At 42.8% G+C, this 23,501-nt stretch overlaps 1 protein-coding gene across 3 annotated transcripts in view; it reads right to left on the bottom strand.

Moving 5' to 3' along the window:
• gria3b (glutamate receptor, ionotropic, AMPA 3b) overlaps nucleotides 1-18,891 on the bottom strand; it is a 110,289-nt gene extending 91,398 nt beyond the window's left edge. For all 3 annotated transcript variants that reach the window (XM_033633357.2, XM_033633358.2, XM_078169266.1), the window contains exons 1-2: nucleotides 18,643-18,891; nucleotides 18,013-18,171 (exon numbers count right to left, since the gene is read on the bottom strand). In XM_033633357.2, the coding sequence (XP_033489248.1) occupies nucleotides 18,013-18,171; nucleotides 18,643-18,721 (238 nt within the window). In that variant the 5' untranslated portion in view covers nucleotides 18,722-18,891. The remainder of the gene's footprint in view (nucleotides 1-18,012; nucleotides 18,172-18,642) is intronic.
• Nucleotides 18,892-23,501: the final 4,610 nt, after the last annotated feature.

Raw genomic sequence — 23,501 nt, forward strand, 5'->3', positions numbered from 1 at the left:
CACCTCGCCGTTTGGGAATCCCCCAAAAAAGTGCCTCATCTGCTGTTTGGGCTTAAAAAACACAACATACAAGCAACCCACTGGTGAGTTCAGATGCGTGTATGTGTCTCTTTATGCACATGCTTGTGTGTTTGTCTGAGTGTATGATGGATGATAGGGGTGTGCCCCCTGGCCTGGCCTGGGGACTCTGACACCTGGGATGGTTAGCCTGGAGCTCACCCACTAAGAGATTTGCATCTCATACTGAGGACAGCTCTCTAACCTTCTCTGCTCCTGTAATTAATTCTCCTCCTATTATATACTCTATCTTTTATTATAAACTTTAAATGTGTAGGTGACTGAATAAACTCACCTTAAGACACGTGTACATTTGTATAAAGATTCCTAGATTAAATTGCAGCCATTTACAGCTGCAAAAGAGCGCACACTGATTTAATAACAGATAATGGATGTGTACGTTTTGTTGTGTCTATCTTGTGTCTACAGCTGCAGTGTGACATTTCCTTCTCTGCAAGATACATTAGTAAAAGTCACAAAAAAGGTTACTGCCCAGTAACTTTAATGGCTCAAATTAGTGTGTCTCTACCAAAGAGGGGGCTGAATGGCTGCCTGTGACTCCGGCTCCACACAAAGGAGAAGATGCATATAAATGTTCTGTTCCTCCACTGCCTGGATACACGGACGACAGGTCAACTATTAGGAGAAACATGATCTTATTCCAACATGGCAGTCGCATGTGTGAGATTTTTGTCAAGTTGCTTGCTCACAGTTACAAATATAATGTGTAAAAATTATGTTTATTTTTCTAGAAATATATAGAAATGTTTTAACATTGATTTTTGACACCCCTGCTGCTCTGTTATACTAATTTCCGAGCCTTACTAAATACTAATTTTTAGTATAACACTCGAGGCCAACTACAGAGTAGAGAACTTTAAAATATGACAGGAGACATTTCTGAGAACAAACTAGCAAATGGAATAAAATGGAAATGGAAATATTATGTATAACAAAACTGCATTAGATAGGCATTTATGAGCACAGCACAGTGATAAGTTTTGATCAAACCCAATAATATTTAGAATATACTTTGTGTAAAATTGATCACAGCATATTCAAATGGGAAAACATGTTCACAGAGCTGTATAGTTACTAGGTGGCTAGTCAAATATCCTTTGAGAGGGAATTAATGGAAATTTGTGTGAAGTATAAAATTAAAATTTGTTTTTTTTTTCTGAGCTTGATGCAGAGTGGTGCATCCGACCGAGAAGGACATTATGGAAATCTCTGTGAAAGCATAAAATTCAAACTCTGGTGAGCATGATTTACATTCTCTTTGAAGCTTCAAGAATTGGGCCTAAAAGGCATCCATAGGAAAAACCACTTATCCTATATCAAGCTGTGCCTGCAAGGCTCATATACAACCTCCAACCCCAGTCAGTCCTAATAAGACGTGAGTGGCCCTCCACTCTGTTAGTGAGATAGAATTAGAATCGCATCTGAACTGTGTGATCTTCTGTTTGTCAAATCTTTGCCAAAGCAAGCCGAGGGAGGATTACTTATGCAAACTAGAATTGTCTGCTTTTTAAATTGACCCAATATTCCAATTAAACAGAATGTTTCTGAACAATTTTTAGACGTGACTGAATTACAATGGTTGGCCAGCAATCATGGTTTACATAATAAATCCAAGTCATTTTTAATAAGATGGTTAAAGTAGAAATATTAATAAAACTAGGACTCCATGGCAGGTGAGAGATTGTGGAGAAATGATCCTTGAAATGAAGGACTAATGAAGATATCTACTATCTATTCTACTAGTGTTGTAAAACTTTAATACAACAATATTCAATGTTAATGATGACAAAAGTGTATTTATACTTTAATAATACCTGTCCTTCCAACAGCGATCATATAATGACCAACTTGCCAGAGTAAATGTTGGCATTATACTTCTCAGCAAACCACAGATATGTAACATTTGCACATTATTATGTAGTGGATATGTTGAAAGATAATGTTTCTTTACATTTCAATAATGCTGTGGTAAATGAGTGGTTGGTTTTAGGCACAAAAAACAGTTAGGAAAAGACAATGTTTTGGCTTAAAATACCCAGTGTTGGGTGCCACAATCATGGCTGGAAATGCCACTGATGTCTGTCTTAAAAAACACCCACTTCTGTGGGCACAACTGCCACTGAAAATGCCACTGATGTTTTGCTTAAAAAAAAAGAAAAAAAGAAAAAGAAAAATGCTTTAAGTGATACAGTTGCAGCTGGAAATGCTGCGAATCCTGCTAAAAAAAAGGTCACTTTTCTTGGCGCATTCACTGCTGGAAATTAAGCCAGTGTCCTGCTAGAACACATCTGCTTTCTGTGACACAATTGCTGCTGGAAATGCTGCTTCTGCCAGAAATGCCACCAATGTCTTGTTAAAACAGCCTGCTTGGAGGGCACAATCATGGCTGGAAATGCCACTGACGGCTGGCTAAAAATGATCCTATTTTGATTGCACAACTGCCATTGGAAAAACCAATGTCTTATCAAAAAAACAAAAAAAAAACAAACCAAAAAAAAAAAAAACACTTTTAATGTCACAGTTGCTGCTGGAAATGCTGTGAACGTCTTGCTAATAAAAGCCCATTTTTGTGGCACATCACTGCTGAAAAAGAAGCCAATGTCTCGCTAAAAAACACACGCTTCTGGTCACAAAATTGCTGCTGTAAATGTTGCAAATATCTTGCTGTGGAACATCTGCTTTCCTTGGCACAATCACTGCTGGAAATGCTGCTGATGTCTTGCTACAAAAGCCTGCTTTGGGTGGCACAATGGCTGCTGTAAATACAACCCATGTTGTGATAAATAAAAAACACCTGCTTTTGTTGTGTTTTGATCTCAAGCAGTGAGCTGTAGCAGTCTGCAGCTGGACAGCCATCTTGCCTAGATGTCACTCCATCCTCTGTCCCCTCACAATGACAAAATCAGTTCACATACTTCTGAACTACGCCACTCTAGAAATGTTAATTTCATAAGGAAGGTAGAAATGTAATGTTTCCGTGGTTTGCAGAAATATAAAATGCCAACATTTTCTTGGGCTGCAAATAAGGCTTGAATCCTGATGTAACAAATCAGGCAAGCAGATTTTTTTTTCTTTTGAGGGCACATCTTTTATATACATAGTTAAACATTCACAGGATTATCCCTGGCCTGCCTTCAAAACCTTTGTCTCATCATTAATAATTCCTGACACATCGATGGTTTGACTGCTGCATATTACTGTGTATATGGTGCCCTGAAGATGAGAAACTCATCCAGATACCAGAGTCACTGAGGTCACTGTGGCCCACAAGCACCTACTTCCCATCATCGGAGTTCATCAACTATTCTCTTTCCTCTAGTTTTTCTCTGCAGCCCTTCAACCAGCAGCTCCTTCTCCTCTCCACCTGCCATCTTGATGATATAGTCCTGTATTTGTGAGAGTGGCTGGTGAGCAATCCCCAAGGGAGTCAATGACTCTCAGCTCCATCTCCTCCTGACAGATATGTTCACCTTCAAGGTCTTAACCATCATGCTCTTGTTTGAATACAGAGCAACACACAAGGCTGAAAGTACTCTGCAGGTCGAACACACCTGCAGTACATGCTACTGTGTAGCTTTGTTCAGCGTTGTTAAAATGTTCAATATGTCGGCCATTACAAAAGTCCAGAGAACAGCACTATCTTGGAGGGTTTGCTGAATAACTCAGTATGATAGGACTCAACCAATACATGCAGAAATCTCACTTCGCCCTCGTCCACTGCATGTCATTTCCTTGACATATGCAATTAAGGACTATCTATGCGAGCAGATAACAGACCTAAACCCTTGGCCCTCGCTTCACCTCGAGAGCTGTGCTCCGAGATCCCCGGCCCATCACGTTGAACAAATAACAATCCCTTCTCCGACAGGATCTTGCAGTCCACCATTTGCTGCAATGCAGAGGCGAGAGGAGTGCTACAGGACTTGTCTTATCCTTTCAAAGATGATCACTGCTCTCACCTTCAGGAAGATGTCACTACAGCACAAGGCAAGGACAGCCGTTGGACACTGACCCTTAGTGTGTGTCTGTGTGCATTTTTAAGGAGGATTCAGCAGAGTATGAAACATGTAAGGCTTATGATATTCTGTAATTGGATTTCCAAGAAAGCTGGTGACAAAGTCCCTCACACACCACTAATCCTCCCAATCAGCACTGCGGGCCTAAAGCGTGCTCTTCTTCGCAGATGAATATGGAGGAAGAGAAGAGAAGAGAATGGAGCATGAAGCGAGGAGGAACGTGGGGATCGCAGATGAAGAGGGGTGTGGATTGCGCCACGACTGCATGTGGACCGGCGGGCGTCCACTGAAGACGTGCCAATATGTCCTGACATACTCTAATCAGCATCTCCGTGCTGGGAGCGAGACGAGTTAGAGGAGGCAGGGTGCCCGGGACGCCTGCGAAAAAGCAGGGAGACAGAGTTCAACATGTCGGACCACAACAGCAAACACTCAAATGTTTGCTGTCAGAAGTGGTCAGGGGCTGTGCCTTCACAACAAACAGGGAAGATTAGCTTTGCTGAATCACAGGAAACAGTTCACTTTAGGACTCCATGACAGATGCCTTTAAGAAAATAGGACACACGGAGGAAACTCTCATCCATATCAAAGAGATTAAAGGAATAGTTTAAGAAGATGCCTCTAAATGATTCGACTTGACTACAGCCGAGCTGGGCTAGCCTGGGTAAAGATTTGTGGTGAAATTTCAGGTATAGAGCCGCCGCTCTCGACTGACTTGTTTTGAATCCAATTGTACACAGCGGGGGAAATACCTGGCAGCTGAAAACCTCTCTGGTTCCTGTTCTTATTTGGATGATTGAGGGGAAAAAAACAAGCTGAGTAAACTTTGTGGATGTCTGGCAGGCACATATAGTTTTCCATCACTGTCAAAATGCTGGATTGTTTTTCCTGCCCCACATCAATTCTATCTGTTCTTCAGTCTCGCTTGCTAAACTAGTTTCTGTTTGTCATTTTCTCTTTTCCTAATCTGTAAGACAGAGCAGCGAGGAGTCTTGAAATTTTCTATATTCCAGTTAGAGTGCAAAGCATCTGAGTTTAATGCTTCCTGACTGGTTGTTTCTGTCCTTTAGGGAGATTTCTGATCTGTGTGTCTCGTGTGTGGTTTCCATGCACATGCAAAGCCAAGAGTGTGCCGCGCAGGGCCACCAAGAGGGGATGACTATATGCCTCTCTCACGAGGTCCACTTCCTGCGCATGTAAACTAAGCCTTCGCCCCCTGGTCTCGCTAGTCAAATTACATGTCACATTTCATATCCTATGCCGATGAAACAAACCGAGCCGAGCCATTGAGGGATTTGCATTGTGAAGCTTGATTATAGGGCTGAATTTTAAAATAGCACCTCTCCAGGACCAGTCTCTCCCAGCTCTTTGCCTTCCTACGAAGAATAATAGAATAAGTCAATGAGGACGGGAGATGGGACCAGTTGTTTAACCTTGAAGACATCACTTAAAGAATTCCCTCTCCCTCTCAGCCTCAATCCAGGCTTGGTTAAGTATGTAGAGTCCAGCACCACTTTTCATCTTATTAGTGCCCTTGCTGAGATGGCGCTCCGTCCCTGAATGATAATGCTGGAGGTTGTAGAGAGAGAGAGAGAGAGATGGAAAACAGAGAGCTTTGACAGCGAGTGAGCTGTAATCCTATATATGCTGGGGCCCTGGCATATAAAGCCCTGAATATGTCTTACTCACCTTACTTTTCTAAAGCAAATTTCCCCACAAAAACCAATAAAGATTCTCAGCAAGGGGCTTCACTTTAGAGCCATTTCATATCGTCATATTGGAGAGAGAAGAGCAAGAAGTTTTCTGGTAATAGATGAAAAGATGGATTCTCAGTGGACCCTTCATTGTCTGGATATGTGCTGGGCACTGACGCCAATAAGAAAAAAAATCGGTACAATTTGGTGCCCTTGTGATATCTTGTCTGATATGGTCACTGCACTGCAATGTAGTCATGTCAGAGTAAGTCCCAGGTTTAATGACATCAGTCTCATGACTGCGTGATAAAGACACTGAAATGGATGGGATCAGGATGGCGGACTGATCGAGAGCAAAAGAATACTTTGCACATCTATTTCAAAACAGGTGCGTAGGAAAGGGACAAGTGAGGCACAATTTACAGATAAACTTCTGAACACTGTCTAACGTGCAAAAGAAATTTATTGTGACTTTGCGGTAACTAGACCTTCATCAGACAAACAGCTTTGTGACAAAGTTTCTTGTCACAAAGCTGTTAGTTTGTCTACAGACTCTTCAAGAGCAGTATACTGTAAAGTAAATTAATCTCTGTTAAAGTTGCCATAAAATAATGATTGTTTATTGAACGGTCACACTAAAACTATACATTTATAATGTATTAATCACTGAGGATAGTCCACAGGCCTTGTTTGGGACAGTCTCATTTGAAGCGTCTTTCAGCCAAAGAAAGAGTCTCTCTAAAAATGTTTAACAGGAAACAATGGCTTATCACAACTAGGGCTGCCCTCTAATAGTTAACCAAACATTAGTCGACCAGAAAGGTTATTAGTTGGTGAAACATGAACTCTATCAGGAGCTGCACCTTGTCAAAATAAATCAAAACCTATATGACTGGACCACATGGGAATTTAGCTTGGACGGACAGACACAGGAGGAGGCCACGCTCAGCAGTCAGACAGGAGTCACGTTACAAACCAATCACAGCTGACAGATACCTTTCCCTTCTTCTGTAAATATTCAGTCTGTGATAACTATGGAAAAGTTGATCATGTTAGTGCAGGTCTACCCACAGCTTTACATCTGTCCCACGGATGATAGGCCTACACTTAAAAACAGCACCTGGAGGACTTTCAGCTCTGCACTCAGGATTTCAGGTAAATAGAAAAATTAATATCATAAACATACCGGCGACTAGTCGACTGATGGCCCATTCTTAGCTGGTGGCAGCCCTAATCACAACCTAGGTCATACCCTTGAGCCGTTGGTTCAATGGGTCATAATAACATCGAGCTCACTAACGTCATTGTTAAGATCTCTGAACATGGTGTAAAAAAAACTCAAAAATATACTCAAGTAAAGAGTAGAAGCACAGTTTTAAAAAAGGAACATGAAAAGTACTCATTCCTTAAAAAGAAATACTTTTTTACAAATGTGCATAACTTACTAGCCCTTGTTTGAAACTGTACATCTACCATTTAACTTCATTCTCTCTTCCAAATAAAACGGACTAATACCATTTTTTAAAACCTAATGTGGATGATGTCTTCCTGTTTGTGTTTATTCCCCCGTTGAGCCTATTTTCTAGTGTTACTGCAGTGTTCTCAGTGTGACTTCAGTGAGTTCAGTGTTATTATGACAGATAGAACTGATGACCTGGAATTAGGAAACTGTTGTTTTCCCTTAACTCCAGATTAAAAAGGGCATTTACCTCCATAAATTCTATCTACATTTTGTACTAATCCCATTTTTTGGTGGATGTAAGAATACCATGGCTGCTATACAACTTCTACAATAGGAGACTCCTCTTCATTACACCTAAATATTTAATTGGGCTTCCTAGGGCTAAAAAGCTTTACTCTGAGACAAACCCCTGAAATTGGGAGTGAAATGTTCACTGACTTTTCACAAACTTCGGCCACTTGAGAGCAATTTCCAAACTTAAGCTTCTTTATGCATAAAAGACCCAAAGTCTATCCCCTTACAGCTCAGGGACGGGACTTGGTACAGTAGCAGCAGCAGCAGCAGTACAATGGGCAGGAGGAAAATACATTGCACAAAGTGTTGAGAAGAAAGCAAGGGAACTGATGAGACTTCCATGTGCCCTTGGCATACTTAAGAAAGCGACGTTATTCAGTCTCGCTGCCCATTTGCACTAGACAGAGCAAGGTGCTATTTCGCTTCCACCATTCTCACATACTGTCCGTTCCTTTATGGTTAGTTAATTTCAAACTGGACATCCTGCTACTTTTGGCCACTGTCCACTTCACAGCCATTGTGGGTCCACTATTGAATGTGCTCATCCATAGCGGCATATATATAAAACCTCACAAATTCTCAGACAGCATATTCTGGACATTCAGCGTGCTTTAACTCACTTTACAAGACAGGTGGAGAGAAGACGGAAGAGCTTCTGTGCTATGTACTTACAATCCAGTTCACATGCACACACAGGCATACACAAACACAGCGGTTGGTCACTTCATCTCTCCATCTTCAGCCCTGTGCCTCTCTTCCTCCACTATTCCCCCCTCTCATAAACATAGCTAAGCCACTGAACTCTCCCAAGTCCTTTTTCATCATATTCTAGCACTGTCAGGGCTGCAAAGGGCACCGGCATCTGAGAGAAGCTTTCCATTGAGGCCTTTGGAATGGATTCACTCCAAACGGCCTTTTCATTCTGCAGCTGCGATGGATTAGCTCTGCCATGGTTCCAGATGAGGTTTGCCTTCCTGATCTGCACGCCACACTGGAGAAAATAAAGCCACGCCACCGAGATCAAGAAGGGAGGAAAAAATAAAATTAAGGGACGGGAATCGCGCCGGCGGCTACCCAATGGTCGATGATAGAACACTTCAATATTTCATCACACAGTCATGCATGGACACACAAACACGGACAGCGGCCTGGGAGCAACCGCCCACAGGTTTTATGTAGCCATGTGTGAAATGGCAAGAGCCACACAACAGCACTCTTCGAATTAACCATTGGAGGGAGAAACAGTGGAGGGTCATGGTTGAGCGAGCACATCATGTTCACTTAATTCTCACTCATGGGGATAGTGAGCACTAAAGACAGGAGAACCCGCGGTAAGACGAGTGTAAAGTAAGATCGCACCACTGCGTCACAATTAAGGCTTTTTCACACCTATAAAAACATCCTCTTAATCCAAGTGGGACTGAATGATGGGTAGCAATGGCCGCCACCAGATGAGCAGTAGATTAGTCTATGACTAGACCATGACCGAATAATCCCGCTAATATTACTCATGGCCATTGGATTCTCCTCCTGCTCTTTACGGCATTCACGCAGATTCCATTAAACCCGTGCATTCTGTGTGAATCAGTGAACAATCAGAAATAAATTGGTGCTCGTTATGGTGACAACACAGATAAAGAGATTTGAGTGGCTTGGGTTTGCTCCTCAGGCCAGCCAGAAGACATTTCTGCCTCGGTGTCATCAGCAGTTTATTCCAACACATCAACAGATCCCGCTCTGACATCGCTGGGGTCTTCAATCTGCGGCTGCAATCACCGCTGCAGTAACTGTCTATAAATCCCCTGTGCCCAGATGTGTTCAAGTCATTTTATTTATACAGCCCAATATCACAGTGGTCTGCATTATGTCTCTCATTGCATAAGATGTGTTTAATATTAACCACAGAGGCTATTCATGGCGCGGCATGTCTTATTTGCATCTCTGTATCACTGCAAGGAATATGCTAATATCTCCCTTTTCTTCCTCCTCTCTTTCAGCCTGTATGCTAGAGTGCCCGTACACTAGTTTCACAAGGTTATGATGCTCCAGTGGCCCGGCGACTGTGAACTGTCACAAGCAATCAGTTATGATGGAGCCCTTGTTTCTGCACAGACATGCAGCTCTGGCAGGGCTCTGCTAGCGACTGCCTCTTTTGAAACAGGCCAGAAACGTGCAGATCAATCTGCTCAGTCGGCAGACGGAGAGCTGGAAGCTGGAAGCCCTGTCGCACTGTGATCCAATATTTACTAGTTGGGAGAGTACATCGTGACACTCCCTGTTGATGTTTTGTATTCATCACAACGCCGCCCTGATGTCCTCTTCATTTTTGACTGTCTTTAGCGCAGAAATCATAGTCCGCCACACACACACATATACACACATAGACGGGAACCCAAACAATAAACAGCTGATAACACAGTCCTAGTGGACCGACAAGATTAGACAGCACATAGGTGCCAATTAATGTTATTCTCCCGACTCTTCAGAAATAATAGAAGGCTCAGAAGTGTTTTCTTTCATAAGCTGTCTGACCTTGGTTAGGACAATGCAGTCAGCAGCTCCTATTGAGGAGGACTTCAGAGTTCTCTCTTTTTCTCTTGGACCCAGTGAAGCCAGGCCAATGCAGCAACTTCCGATGAGGCACGATGCGGATGTGCTATTCCAGTTCAAGTAGGGGATTACTGATTCAGTGATTACGGGTATTGTAGGGGAGTCTAGTGAATGGCCAATAGCTAGCTGAGTGTGACTGCAACGGCTGCAGGAACATTGCTGTTATGGGCTTTGTGGGAGAGATTAAAAATATATAAAGGGAGAAATATAGAAATGAGGAAGACAGAGAGGGGGAGTGAGAGTAAAAAATGCTGACTGCAATGTAGCAGATCTGTGCAGGAGACAAGTTTTGAAAATGCTCTTCCTTTTCTTCCTCTTTACCTCCTTCATCCCTGCCTTTTCACAACTGGTGCATAAGAATATATGACATTTTCAAATGAAAAATAATCTGTGCAACAAACAACGTATTCCACTCTCCTTGAAAGGTTTTGCTCATTGAGAAAACAAAATGGAAAGCAGCCATCACATGGAGCTGAGCTGCTGGCAGACGTATCCCTGATGCACCTGAGATGAATAGTTCGCAATGGCAACTTGCCCCCCCTGTTCATTTTACTTAAAATGCACCACATGTGCAGGCTTTTTCTTATCAGAAACAGTTTTTCCACACACAGAGCACAGCAGCAAATGCATCTAATGCACCACTAAGATTTTGTGTCTCCTCCTGTGCGGCCTCTCATCGTGTTTATCGTTTGCTTTTTTTTTTATATGGTCAGCCAGCTCCTCTCGTTCATCACAACGCAGCATCTGATATCATCTTCAATAAGGGAACACAGACTTCCCCTGTCATTGTTGACTTATAGTTCAGAAACCACCCTATTATTTGAACAGTGGTGAACAGATGTGCAGAGCATAGATGGGCTGTCATGTTGCATCATGTCTGCTGATGAAAAAGGGGGCTTGATCTGCGCCTTGCATTTGTGGGTTTGCCATAAAGCTCACATATGGGTCAGTGGTGCACAAATTATTCTTAAAGCTATTCTTGGTTGGTTGATGAATGGTAAAATGAGGTTTTTATTGCTCAGCTGTGGCGTAAATTGTTTTTATACTTGTAGAAATGTTGCTGTCAACAAAATATATTGAACTGTTAAAGTTTTATGACCAATCACGTATGTCTGCGATACATGTAAAGCGTTCGTGCCAGACCCAGAACCACGGCAGTATGCATCATATAAAAAGCATCAGTTTTCATGTTAATACAGCACTTTATATACAGCAACTCTGTGTTGGCTGTTTGCTTGAATAACTGCAGGCTGAAGGGTGATGATATCTTCAGGGTGTCATGACAGTCCATTCATAATCATTTCACCTTAATCCCTAAGTTGCAATTTATCACATTTGCCCCTGAAAAGTGAGCCGATAGCTAAAGGAAATCAATAGGAAATTCAAAGATCCCACAGTCGGTCTGAGCAAACCACAAAGACTGAGGAACTGTCAGGGCTAAAAAGAAATCTTTAAAAGTGCCAATGTAAATCCACAAACTGATTTACTGATCCTCCAAATCAGAAAATCTGTCCCTACACTATATCCTTTTTTTTATTTATATTCCATAGCTGCTGAAGTGGCCAAATGCCCGGTGTTTGTGAAAGATATATGGAGATTTGAAGCCACCACAGCAGCGAGGGAGGAAAGCTGTTGTTTTATCAAACAACATCTGCCAGCGTCATTGATTCCAAGACAAATAACACTCCGACAGCAACACTTCTCCTCAGGTTGGGTTTAAGAGGATCTTTTGATATTCTGATTAAAAATTCATTGTGTTGAATCTGCCTCGGAGTGTGTTCTATGTTTTCTAGTCTGCATCTCATTACGGCTTCAGCTGTGTGTGTGCGCCTGACTTTAGAGTAAATAAATAAATAAAAGGAGGGCATCTCATGGCCAGAAAATTAGGTCAAAAAATGTTTCATTTGAAGGTCTGGCCTTTGGAATTTTTCCAGCCTTTTATGTGTTTGCATGTGACCACAACAAACAGTACCAGTGGTTGTAGCCATGCCAGCAAGACTTCAAGAAAATAGTAGATAATGTAGAATATCAGTATTTCATCAGTACTAAATTTCAGCAATACACGCAGTTTTTGATGTAATGTAATAACTACGGTAGCACTTATAGGAAGAAGTAATATTTAACATTTTAACTATTTAGTCATAGTGCTCCTCAAAGGATAATAGCAATAACTCTGCCAGACATTTTTAAGCTTGACTCAGATTGTAACATGTGACTGTATCTGACAGTTACTCCACCCTTTCTCTGCCTCATCCTTTTTTTTATCTGAGCTTGGCTGTCAGTCACTCCCTCCTGCTGACGTCCTGCTCCCCTCTCAGAGGCCCCCGCAGTTCCCAGAGCGTGTAACCTCATCCGGGGCCGTTACTGTACCGCTCATCCGACTGAGGCCCCAGATCCAGCCACATCGATGGGCCTCCGAGACCGCCTGGCCTGCTGGCCTTGAAATCACACCATTACGTTACCCTGCGGTGGCTCGTGTTTCTCTCGGAGGCTTTTGCACAGTCATGGTGCTGAGCAAATGAGCTCGTCTGTTCTTCGTGTTTCACAAAAACTCCTAGTATATCTCAAAAATGGTATTTTCTGAAAATTGCGCTTGCACGGAGACACACAGGGTGAGCCGCCAGTATTTTTTGTCATGACCTTTACTATGGATGAATGATGGAGTGTGTCATGGGAGCTTTAGTACAAAACACTGAAGATTTACTTAGTGGGAAATGTGAAGAGGGAGACAGGATGTGTCTGTCGATGCCTGTGTGACTGCGTACGCCTACGGTGTCTGTGTGCGTGGCTCTGTGCATATGTGCGCATGCATATGCACATGCTTGTGTGTCCATAAACAAACCTCCATCTGTGCCTCCAACACAGCTGGACTGTGATGGCATGTCCCGGCACAACCCCCATAGCCTGGAGAACTCTCCCTCTCTCACTCACTCACTCACACACACAGTCATACACTTCTGCACACACATGCTCTCTATATAAGCAACATCTACAACATCCTTTAGTCAAATTCCTCTTCCTCTTGCTTCCTCATGCTGCAGACTTCCTCTCCATCCTCCCACCACTCACTTTGCCCCACTCTTTCCCAGCTTCCCCCGCCGTGTTCCTCCGGTCACACCTTTCAAGCTGAGTTACAGCCTGCAAGGACAAGAAGTGTGGCACTACTACAATCACCTGAGGAGCTTCTCTCGACCATAGCCTGTATCTGCCAGGCCCATGTGCGGCAAAAAAAAAACAAAACATGCCTGCCTGTCGCTTTGTTTACCATCCGTTCACACCACCACCACCAACAGCCCCAACAGCTATATAGAACAATACATGAGAAGATTTGGTAAGGGCCCTTTCGTCTGTGCTTCACAACATATGCCATTTGCCACATGTGCTCAGTCATAGCGTTGGCCGCCGGTGTAAAGAGACTGTTGGTGTTTCTGGGCAACATGTGCAGAGCTAGCACTGTCTGGGTGGGCGTAAAGGTCAGTGAAGAAGATGCTTCTAAGAATGTGTTGTGTCTAGACAAGAAAAAAACCCGAGCATGTGCACTACAGTATGTTATTGATTCCAAACACGAGCATTTGCTGGAGTTCTCTGAACGTTAAAATTAAAAACATGAGTCTAATTAAGAGACTCCACACACTTTCTGATCCTGATAAAGTCCTTACATCGCTCACACGTCATCACCATTGATCATCCTGCATCATGTGGAACACAACATCCAGTCAGAAGTCACATGAGTCACCTGCTATTGATTTGAAGGACTGTTGAAGGAATAGTTTTGTTTAAATTTGGGAAATACACTTTCTCACACTCATGCTCTCTTGCCAAAAGTTAGAACAGAGAGACTGATACCACTCCCATGTCTGTACGGTAAATAGAAAGCTACAGCCAGCAGCTGGTTAGCTTAGCTTAGCATAAAGACTGGAAACAAGGGTAAACAGCTAGCCTGGCTCTGTAGGTAGCAAAATATACCAATCGGAACCTCTAAAGCTCAACAACTGACATTTGTTTAATCAAAAACAAAGCAAATATTTGATGCTTTACAGACTATTTCTTGGCAGAAACTTCCTGGAGTCTCAGCTGGTTGCCTGGCAACTAAGAAATAATCCATATCACTTGTAAAATGGCTGTTTTTTATTGGCGTTTTTACACTATACATTAAAGAAATGAGATATAATTTGTTGATAAGTGAGCTTTGTGTTTGCTAGTAGGCAGAGTTTGTTGCTTGCTTAGCTGCCAGGCTAGCCCTTCCCCCCTCTTCCCAGTCTTTGTGCTAGGCTAAGCTGACTGGATATAGCTTCATAAAGCTTCATATGTGCCATGCAGACACGAGAATATCACTCTTCTAATCTAACTTATGGCAAGGAAGCGATTGGGCGCATTTCCCAAAATGCCAACCTATTCCTTTACTCATATTTTGTCCTCATTTACAAGACACATCACACATGATTCTGCTTTTCTCTCTCATCCCTCCTCTTTCTTTCCTTTAAATGACGAATGCAAATCACCCTGACTCTTGTTATAAAACTCATGGGGCAAAGCAGTTTCGCCTAAAGTGGCTAACAGAGGTGGGAGATGGTGGCTGGAAGCAGTTTCGCCTACAGTGGCTAACAGCGGTAGGAGATGGTGGCTGGACTGTGCGGCCAGAGCAGCATCTGCCACTGCCAGGGTTTAAGGACCTGGAGGATTCAATAAAAGAGGGGTAGGCACATGTAAAAAGGCTGGCAGAGGGGACACAGACCATTAGCTTAATGACAGAATGAGGAATGAGGAATAGCGAGATGAGATTCAAAAGCCAAGCATTGCAAAATTTGCCTTTAACAGGAATCAAGGCGAGTAATCTAATAAATAGCGTGGCGAGGAGAGGCGGAGGGGGGCTTGATGTTTTCTTCGCCTCAGGTAAAGGAAGACGAAGAAGAAGAAGAAGGGTAAACAGGAGAGAAAAGGACGGCGGTGTCATTAAGTTGGCTAGCCGTGACCATCAGGAACATTAATGCTGTCTACTCTGCTTTCTTCAAACTGGTACCCTTTGCTTTGAACTACTCCTGTCTTCTCTGTGAGCATACCTGACTCCTAGTTTCCACAGCTATTATGGACCCTGCACTGGTAATTACACATTTCACAATTTCTGATGTCACTTCAAAGCAACAACAGTCTTGCCACCAAAGCACACACCATGCCTCTGCAGTACAAAGCCAAGCCTTAAGGATTACTGAAGCCACACATTGTTTTGCTGCTGGCCACTAATTCAATTAATAGCGTACAGTTTTATACTGACTTGAAAGAAATTGTTCTGACACAAGACTGTGCCTTCATCACACCTAAGGATTTCCATACTTTGTTTCTGCAAAGCAAAGTAAACTCGGGAAAGTTTCATTTGAATTAGTGTACGCACGTCCTCTTGTTCCTCGGCCTCTATTATTTTACTTTTAAAGGATGTACAGCAAACGAGGGGGAGTGATCTACATGATGAGTCAGAGAAGAGGGCTTCGGCAGCATCCGTCCCAGAGTAAAGACAGAGTGCATACTAAAGCAGAACATCAGCTTCAAGAAAAGTCCGAACAAAACAAAACAAATGCTGTCATTTGAACCACTCTGCAAGGCCTCAGGCAGCCAGAACTCATCTTGATCAAAGCAACGATGCTTGCCTCGAAATAGATTTACTCCCCAAACCCGCATAAATGCCACTTTTGTAAAAATCTCAGTTCAGATAGCCCGATCATAAAAAAAAGATGTGAGCTACTGCTGACAAAGGTCTGAGTCACCCACACAGGGCTATTGATGACAAAGGAAATTTGAATGTCCACTAAATAATTGTGACAGCTTGCAGAACAAACAACAGCGCTGACAAATCTAAAACGTGGAACACAGGAGGTCCTCACTCACCAGAGGCAAAGCCTCAAAGGCCTGGAAGTCAGCAGATAAGTGATATCTAATAACCGTCATCTCGATTTTGTTCACTACATCGGTAGAGACAATCTGAGGTGCTTATGGACTGTTGTGAGCTCAGCATGAGCTGTCTGCGGTTTGCGAGCTCAGCTTGACAAGAGTCTCAGGCACTACCTTGAAAAAAGTCTCAGATCATACATTACACAAATCAGATTCTAAAGAAAACTGCAGCTCAGACTGTTTCAGGTGCCATCTTTGCTCAGAGTTTGTTGATTATTGTACAGTTACTTGGACGTTTTTTACTGTGTTAAGTATAAAACTTCTTCCTGTATAATGTAGCAGGCTAAACATGCAGCACTAAAGAGAAATTTCAAGCAGAGCAGATTATTAATATGCACATCAAAGCAAGAGAGATGCTCTCACCAAACATTATAATGACATTTGACAATCGCTCTCCTATTTTTGCATCACTGAGCGATACATTTCTTTTAAGCATTGGTGTCTTTGCATCATTAAAAGCTCATAGTTTCCTTGTATGTGAAGTTCAAGGCAGTCCTGAGACAGTGCTCTTGATGGAGATGCTAAGACGTGGCAGCAAGAAACAAGAAACGGGGCCACGGCTCCCACAGGAACCCCTTCCTCTCACTAAAGCTCTGTCTGCCCCTGAATTTAATTAGATTCTGATATCAAGCCTTTTTCTCCTATGCTTGCCTTCCTCTTCAACATGCGTGAAATTGCACGGCACTATCTATTATTTATTCACTCTCATTTGCTTATTGTTTCTTATGGATGCCTTCGTTAGGGCACTTGCAGCTCTGCTGCCTGTGATATGACGCTCTGCTTTATCTCCCTCGCTGCTCAGACCCACCTCCTCTGCAGGTCTGAGCCCAACTCATTTGCTGGTGTTGGTTGGGGAGCTATGGATTTTTTTCCCCCTTTCACCCAATGACAGCACGGTGAGGTGCTATGAGGGCTGGGTGCTAATGAGCTGACTCTGCAATGCTGGGGGAGATGCTCTGTATCACAGGGGGAGTCAGAGGACAGCGCAGGAGGAGATGCTCTGGCACATGGAGAGTCAGAGGGGCCATTATGACCGTGCCACAGAGGGGTTAGAGGGACTCAACTGTGCCAGTCTGACAGAGCCGTGTGTCTCCAAAGTCGGCCATTCAGCCAAACTGAGTTCATCATTTAAAATGACATCAAAAAAATAACACACCCGCCTCTGTTTCTTCCCCCTTTGTCCACTCTGTTTCTGCTGATTTTAATAAACTGCCGCCAGTGGGGGTGTAGGAAAAAAAAGAGGTTATTTGTTGGATCAGCCACTGCACCAGTTGCACCATGGGATGGATCATCACCACATAATTGCACCCAATGGGGCAGAAAAAAATCAAGTATGGTATATAACACAATTTATAGCCTTTCTTCTTGAATAGCAAATCTTTTATGTGATGGAAAATAAAGAAAAATACGTCATGCCATAGAATCCACATGAACTCGTCCAGCGCTGAGTCCTTGACACAGGTTTTGTGTAATTGGCTGCATTCTCAAGGCCAGCGTGTGTACAGCATGTTTCCAGAGGAACTTGCTACACAATGTGGAATTCAATTATTTCTAATATATCGCTCAAGGTGGACACAAATGCAATAAATGTGTCTTCCAACCACAGCTAAAATGTTATGTGTACAAATATAAATTAGAAAAAGGATGTATGCATTTTGTGCTAAAAGCCAAGAAAATGAAATACGTGAAGAACACTGTGCACATCCGATTATTAAATCTGTCTTTGTACATTCCCACTGGGACTTCCTGACCCAGAGTGAAGTGAGATGAACTTGACTGCTTCCCCTGGATTGAGATGTAGCCTCTATAAGCTCCATACTGGATGAGTTGGACATAAATAATTCTGCTCAGCTCTGCTGTGGACAGGAGTGTAGGGGGGGGAATCTGGACATGACTGAAATAGAAGCACACTTACACGCATGGGTGACTGAAAAGCTGTTGGACGACTCGAGGTTGTCGACATTGTAGTTGAGGTGGAAAGGCTTTTCAGTGGTGTTTTGGTTGGTGTTGTAGAGTTGGACAGCGAACCTGAACGCGCTGTGCTCCTGCACCGTGGAACGCATGAACAGTCCCCCTTAAAGAGATGAGAAACCAAGATCAGACAATCGCATCTGTGCCTGTTTAGTCTCCTGTCAGTTAGGACATCTTTATATTCAGTGGGGAACAACTCTACATGTCCCAGTGTGATAGAAAAAAAGGGCTGATTCATATTTGAAAGGATAACTATCTTACATTTGTGACCAGTGCGCCTGTCTGTAACTCTTCAGATCGAGCCGGGGACCTGACCGTCTCCCGTCTCCTTTATTACACACTTATCCCCAGCCAGTGATTACAATGACACAGGCAACACTAGATGAAGCTTTAATCTACAGTTCTACACATCTGCTGCTTTAACATCGCAGCATACGTACAATCAAGTTAGTCTCTGTCATTGCGCAGAGCTCCCGCGCTCCGTGCACATCTCCCCGTTATTGCAATCTCTGTCCGTACAAAGCACAATCTGCAGCCCCCCTTTATTTAAAACACACACAGCAGAGACACTTACCGATATTAATCTGATTGGGAAATCCTGCGAATGATCTGTCAAAGAGCCACAGTAGAAACAAAACCACGCGTTGTGCCATTTTCTCCGACCTATCTGTTCAACTCCTCAAAAGGGTCTGTCTGAGCAAATTCATATGTTCTGGATGGAAGCCGGGCGCGATGGAAATCCAGTGGATAGATGATGGTCGCTCACAGTGCACCAATTAGGTTCATTGAGGTGCAGCCCAGCTGCAGAGCATTTTTTGCAACTAAGAGAGAGGGGCGAGAGAGAAAGAGGAGGGAGAGAGAGAGAGAGAGAGAGAGAGAGAGAGAGAGAGAGAGAGAGGAGGAGGAGGGGTGGGCTGGTGGAGGGGGGAGAAGGAGCTGATCTGAACTCCGATTGGACCCGTCGCGACGGGCCAATGTTGGTCAAACTTGATCTGACGTTAAATTAAAAAGCCTCAGCCCGCTAGATTACGACGGCTCGGAATAAGCGCTGCACTTGTCAATATTAGGCTTGTGTCGGAGGAATCAATAGAAACGCTGCAATCTCAGGTGGCCAATGACTCTGAGCAGCCCGGCCACTTCCAGCTGCTGCATATCTGGAGGAGCTGCGGTTATTCCCCCACAGCGGGAAACTTTGTGTCCGTGTTGTATCCTTTTTTCATTCATTCTAAAATTGTATTCTTCCCCAGCAGCAATGACATTGTTAAGGTTAGAAGGAGGGAAAACAGTAAGTGATTATAGGAGGAAAAGTTGCCACATAACGCGTGGACAGGGCGGAGGGATGTGGGGACACACAGCCAACAGAGCTGTCTATGGTCCTGAAAATAATCAGGAACAGCCTGAAAGGGATTCTTTTAAAGTACTCACTGAATTTTCTTTTTACCTGAAATACATCTAGCTTTCTTTGGAGATTTGACTATAATAAAATCAGTGTTATCTCACAGTCTTATTTTATTTACTTTAAGTTTTGCTCTGTCTCTAATGAAACATCTATCATTCGCGATTCTGCCTAAGAGAGAACAATTAAGGGATTACTGGCCCATTTATCACCCTCAGCAAAGCGCTTTGAAAATTGAGTTTTTAATTGCATTGCAAATGGCTTCAGCTATTGATACTGCAATGCACTAATTTCCCTTAAACATATGACACTGTTGCCTGTTTCAAAGGTTTAGCAGTAAGACTGTGTCACCTGATCTTAAACTACTGTAGGAGCCATTGGTGAAGGCTGTGCAGCTGATCAAGCACCATTTACAAATAAAAAACATAGAAACAGATGACAACAGGGATGTATATTAGCTTGTGTTGTGTCTAAGTGAACCGAAAAAGACTTACTGTTCATGATATAACGGATTAGGATGATGAGTTGGATCCAACCAGCAACCTCCGGGCATGAAAAATGAAGCCAGTGCAGAAGTGCCAAAAACTGCAGTTTCCCAAATGGCCACTTGAGGCCGACTCCAAGAGCGAGTCAATCTCCATAGACCTCCATTTTAAAATGCCAAACTTTACAGCAGAAATAAACATGTTTACAGCCTGGTACCAAAAACAAATTTTGGTCTCTTTGGCTATTCCAACCAAGCCGTACCCTCTGGGGCTGAAAAATTAAGTCAGCACGGAGGTGCCAAAAACTGCAGTTCTTTGAGTGGCCACTTGAGGCTGGCTCTGGAAGCCAGTCAATCCCCATAGAAGTCCATGTTAAAATGCCCAACTTTACAGCAGTAATAAACATGTTTACAGCCTGGTACCAATAACGGTTTTGGCCTTAATGTCCCCTTCATGATGACTGTACAGGAGGTGAATTTTTATATAGCTCACCCATTTATATTTTATTAAGGCTTAAAGTTACGCATAATTAACAGCGGACCACTTTAAGTGACAGGCTGTGTGCCAATAGTGCAGCACATTCTCACTCAGACCTCATCACATATTGATGTTTGGGTCATGGACTTTCCACTTCCAGATACAAGGTGTGCTCTGTCTCAACAACACACTCTCGCGAGATCTGGCAACAGATATCTCCTCTCCAGTGCTGAAATCAGTGCAGTTTCATCAAAGATACTGGATTAAAAAAATATTTTTTCCAGCGGATATCTTAGTTACAACATGATTGAGCTAGCAAAGCAGTTTTGTGTTGCTATGTGTGGTATTTATTCAGTTTTGGGAAATCACGATGTCTAGAAAGCATCAGCTGACAGGGACAGCTAACAGCAGCAGCAAAGCTAACATCAGGACGTCATCTGTTAAAAGCCTCCTGTTGTCGGATACGACATGAAACTACTCCAGTTAGCTCAATCATGTTGTAACTAAGACATCCGCTGGAAAAAATATTTTTTTCATGGACCGTTTATTTATTTAGCTTATGGCCAGTAAGGGTACACACATGTTGACAGAAGCGAGGTTGGGGATACTCGTCTTTGATTGGCGGTTCTCCATCATCTTTGATTGGGGTACGGGGGACAACGCCTACTTAGGAGACCGGAAATGTATACCATTTCATACAATGGGAGTATATTGTAGGTGGGCCATCTTGTAGTAATCCAGTATCTTTGCACATGTTTAGATTTATAACAGGGTTAGGCTTTGTAATGTTCCAGGAGGTGAACAACGCTCTCGCCGGTGAAAGTTGGGGTTTGTTGGACCCATTGTCTGCCCCTCCCACCTACGCTACTTGGACTTTCGCCGCCTAAACTTTTGTTCTTATCCTGATGCACTTCCCCCTGATGCTGCTAAGCACGGTTAAACTATAACAGCAACAGGCCGGGTATCATGCCGATGTTAAAGGACGGCACTGTCACTGGCCAAGCGTGGGTTTCAGTGACTTAAAGTTAGGCATCGTTAAGGGTGTGGCTTCTTTGAGTGACAGGCTGTCTGGCAATAGTGTCCCGGGGTTTGGTTCACTTCTCCACAGCTCCACCCTCTCATCCAAATATGGTCACTTCTGTCTCCAAAAAGATGGCAGCCTACTGTCAAAATGCTGACCTCGAGGCTTCAGAATGGGAGTGCACAGACTTCATAGAGGCAACGTCTACTGTTTTATACAGTCAGTGGTTGGATCATTTTTCACCTTTATATGAGTAACACATGTGTAACTGGGACCATGTGTTTGAAAGTGTGGCGTTAATCATCCATGCCAATCAAGTAATGATATGGTATGACCTCGCCATCAGAGAGAGATTCCCTATCTGAACAGGGTCAAAGTCTCACCGACTCTCTGGGGATGAATCTTGAATGACATCACATTGATTCTCTGGTCTCCACAGCCTCTGTGTCAGAACAGTAGGATGATTGTGGCCTGCCCTTAATAGCTGAAGTCATAATGACCAATGTCAAACTGTGACCTACTGCTGTTTGCCTAAACTCATCACATCACACCTGCAACTGAAATGTTGATGGTTGTTTTAGTGGCTAATAAGAGGCCACCCGCGATGTTGGTTTGTTAAAATGTTGTATAGGACAATTAATTGACAGCATACCAAAGGAGCCATTTAATTGGTCATTTACAGTGCATGCTGGTACTCGCTGTGAACTGAGCTAATCGTGCATAATTTCAAACAAAACACGTAAAGAAAAAGCATTATTCCCTACAAGGGGAACCCGAGTGTTTGAGATAAGGACTCGATATAATTGATATTAAATGGTGATGATTGTGCTGCGTTCTATGCAATTAGGACATTTCGGCCATGCTGCGTTATCCTCTAAGCACAACCTCTGCAGGAATTCAATTTTGTCACAAGTGTAGAAATTCACAGATAGGATCTATATGAAAACAAATAATTATATGATATGCCTTTCTGGATTTGAACACACTCACAGGAGTGTTACTCGAGCAGACGAAGTGAAAAAGACTGAAAAATAGATGAAAAGATGTTGCCTTTTATCTCATGATGATGATGATTCATGGGCTATAGCTCTGAGCACTGCAAGCCTCACCAGCAAGAATTATTCATTTGCTCCCTGCCTTCTCTTCCTAACACAACAGCATGAAATCTTCATCTTTGCCTCTTTGAGGATACGTGAGCAAATAAGTTAGAAACTATAACATTTATTTAAAAAATGACAGTCAGTCTCTATGGGAGTCTAGGGGCCACTGGTGCGATTATTTTTGGGTCTGATTTGCTCATGATTACTGCATAATTATTCTGTCATCTTGACATAACAAGCTTAAGCATTCTCGTGATCACAAAAAAAATGATTTAACACAAACCGTCTTCTTGTAGTCATGCAATAAAAACAAATACACTTCTATATTTAGTAGTTGAAACAAAGCTTTGACACAGAAGAATAACAGTGATTCACAACCTATATGGCTTGTGACTGATACTGGATGTTTGCAGCCAATATGGATATCAGTATCTGAGATCTGAGATCATTTATGTTCTGAGTGGGATACTTTACAATTGAAAAGTAAAATGGTCAGTCCACTATGGCAGACAAATCAAACAACGGTGTGGTCGTGATTCTTTAAATTAAGCAATGTGTAATTGTGGCCTAACATTTAAGATAATTGGCACTAATGTGAGTTTGAACATGAGGTTAGAGAACATACCACATAACCTCAAAGTCCTCACGTTTCCTGTCTCTCTACTCTGCGACTGTCGAATAAAAGTGAATACATAAAAAAAGAATAACTAAACAGTATTATTCTTTGCTCCAAGTATCCAGTATTTCTCAAGAAAAATAGTTGGAGAAATATTCTATGAAATAAACGGCTGGCTTTTAATGTCATTATTTGATTGAATAGATGTTATCAGTGGTTATCACTGTTACAGAGGGATGTTGTATGCTGTAAAGCTCTCTAAAGCAAGTTGTGATTTGTTATGTTGGCTTTATAAATACAACTGCATTGAATTTAATTGAACTGAACTGAACTGAATT

The sequence above is a fragment of the Epinephelus lanceolatus genome, chromosome 7, assembly GCF_041903045.1.
Source record: "Epinephelus lanceolatus isolate andai-2023 chromosome 7, ASM4190304v1, whole genome shotgun sequence".
Lineage (NCBI taxonomy): Eukaryota > Metazoa > Chordata > Actinopteri > Perciformes > Serranidae > Epinephelus > Epinephelus lanceolatus.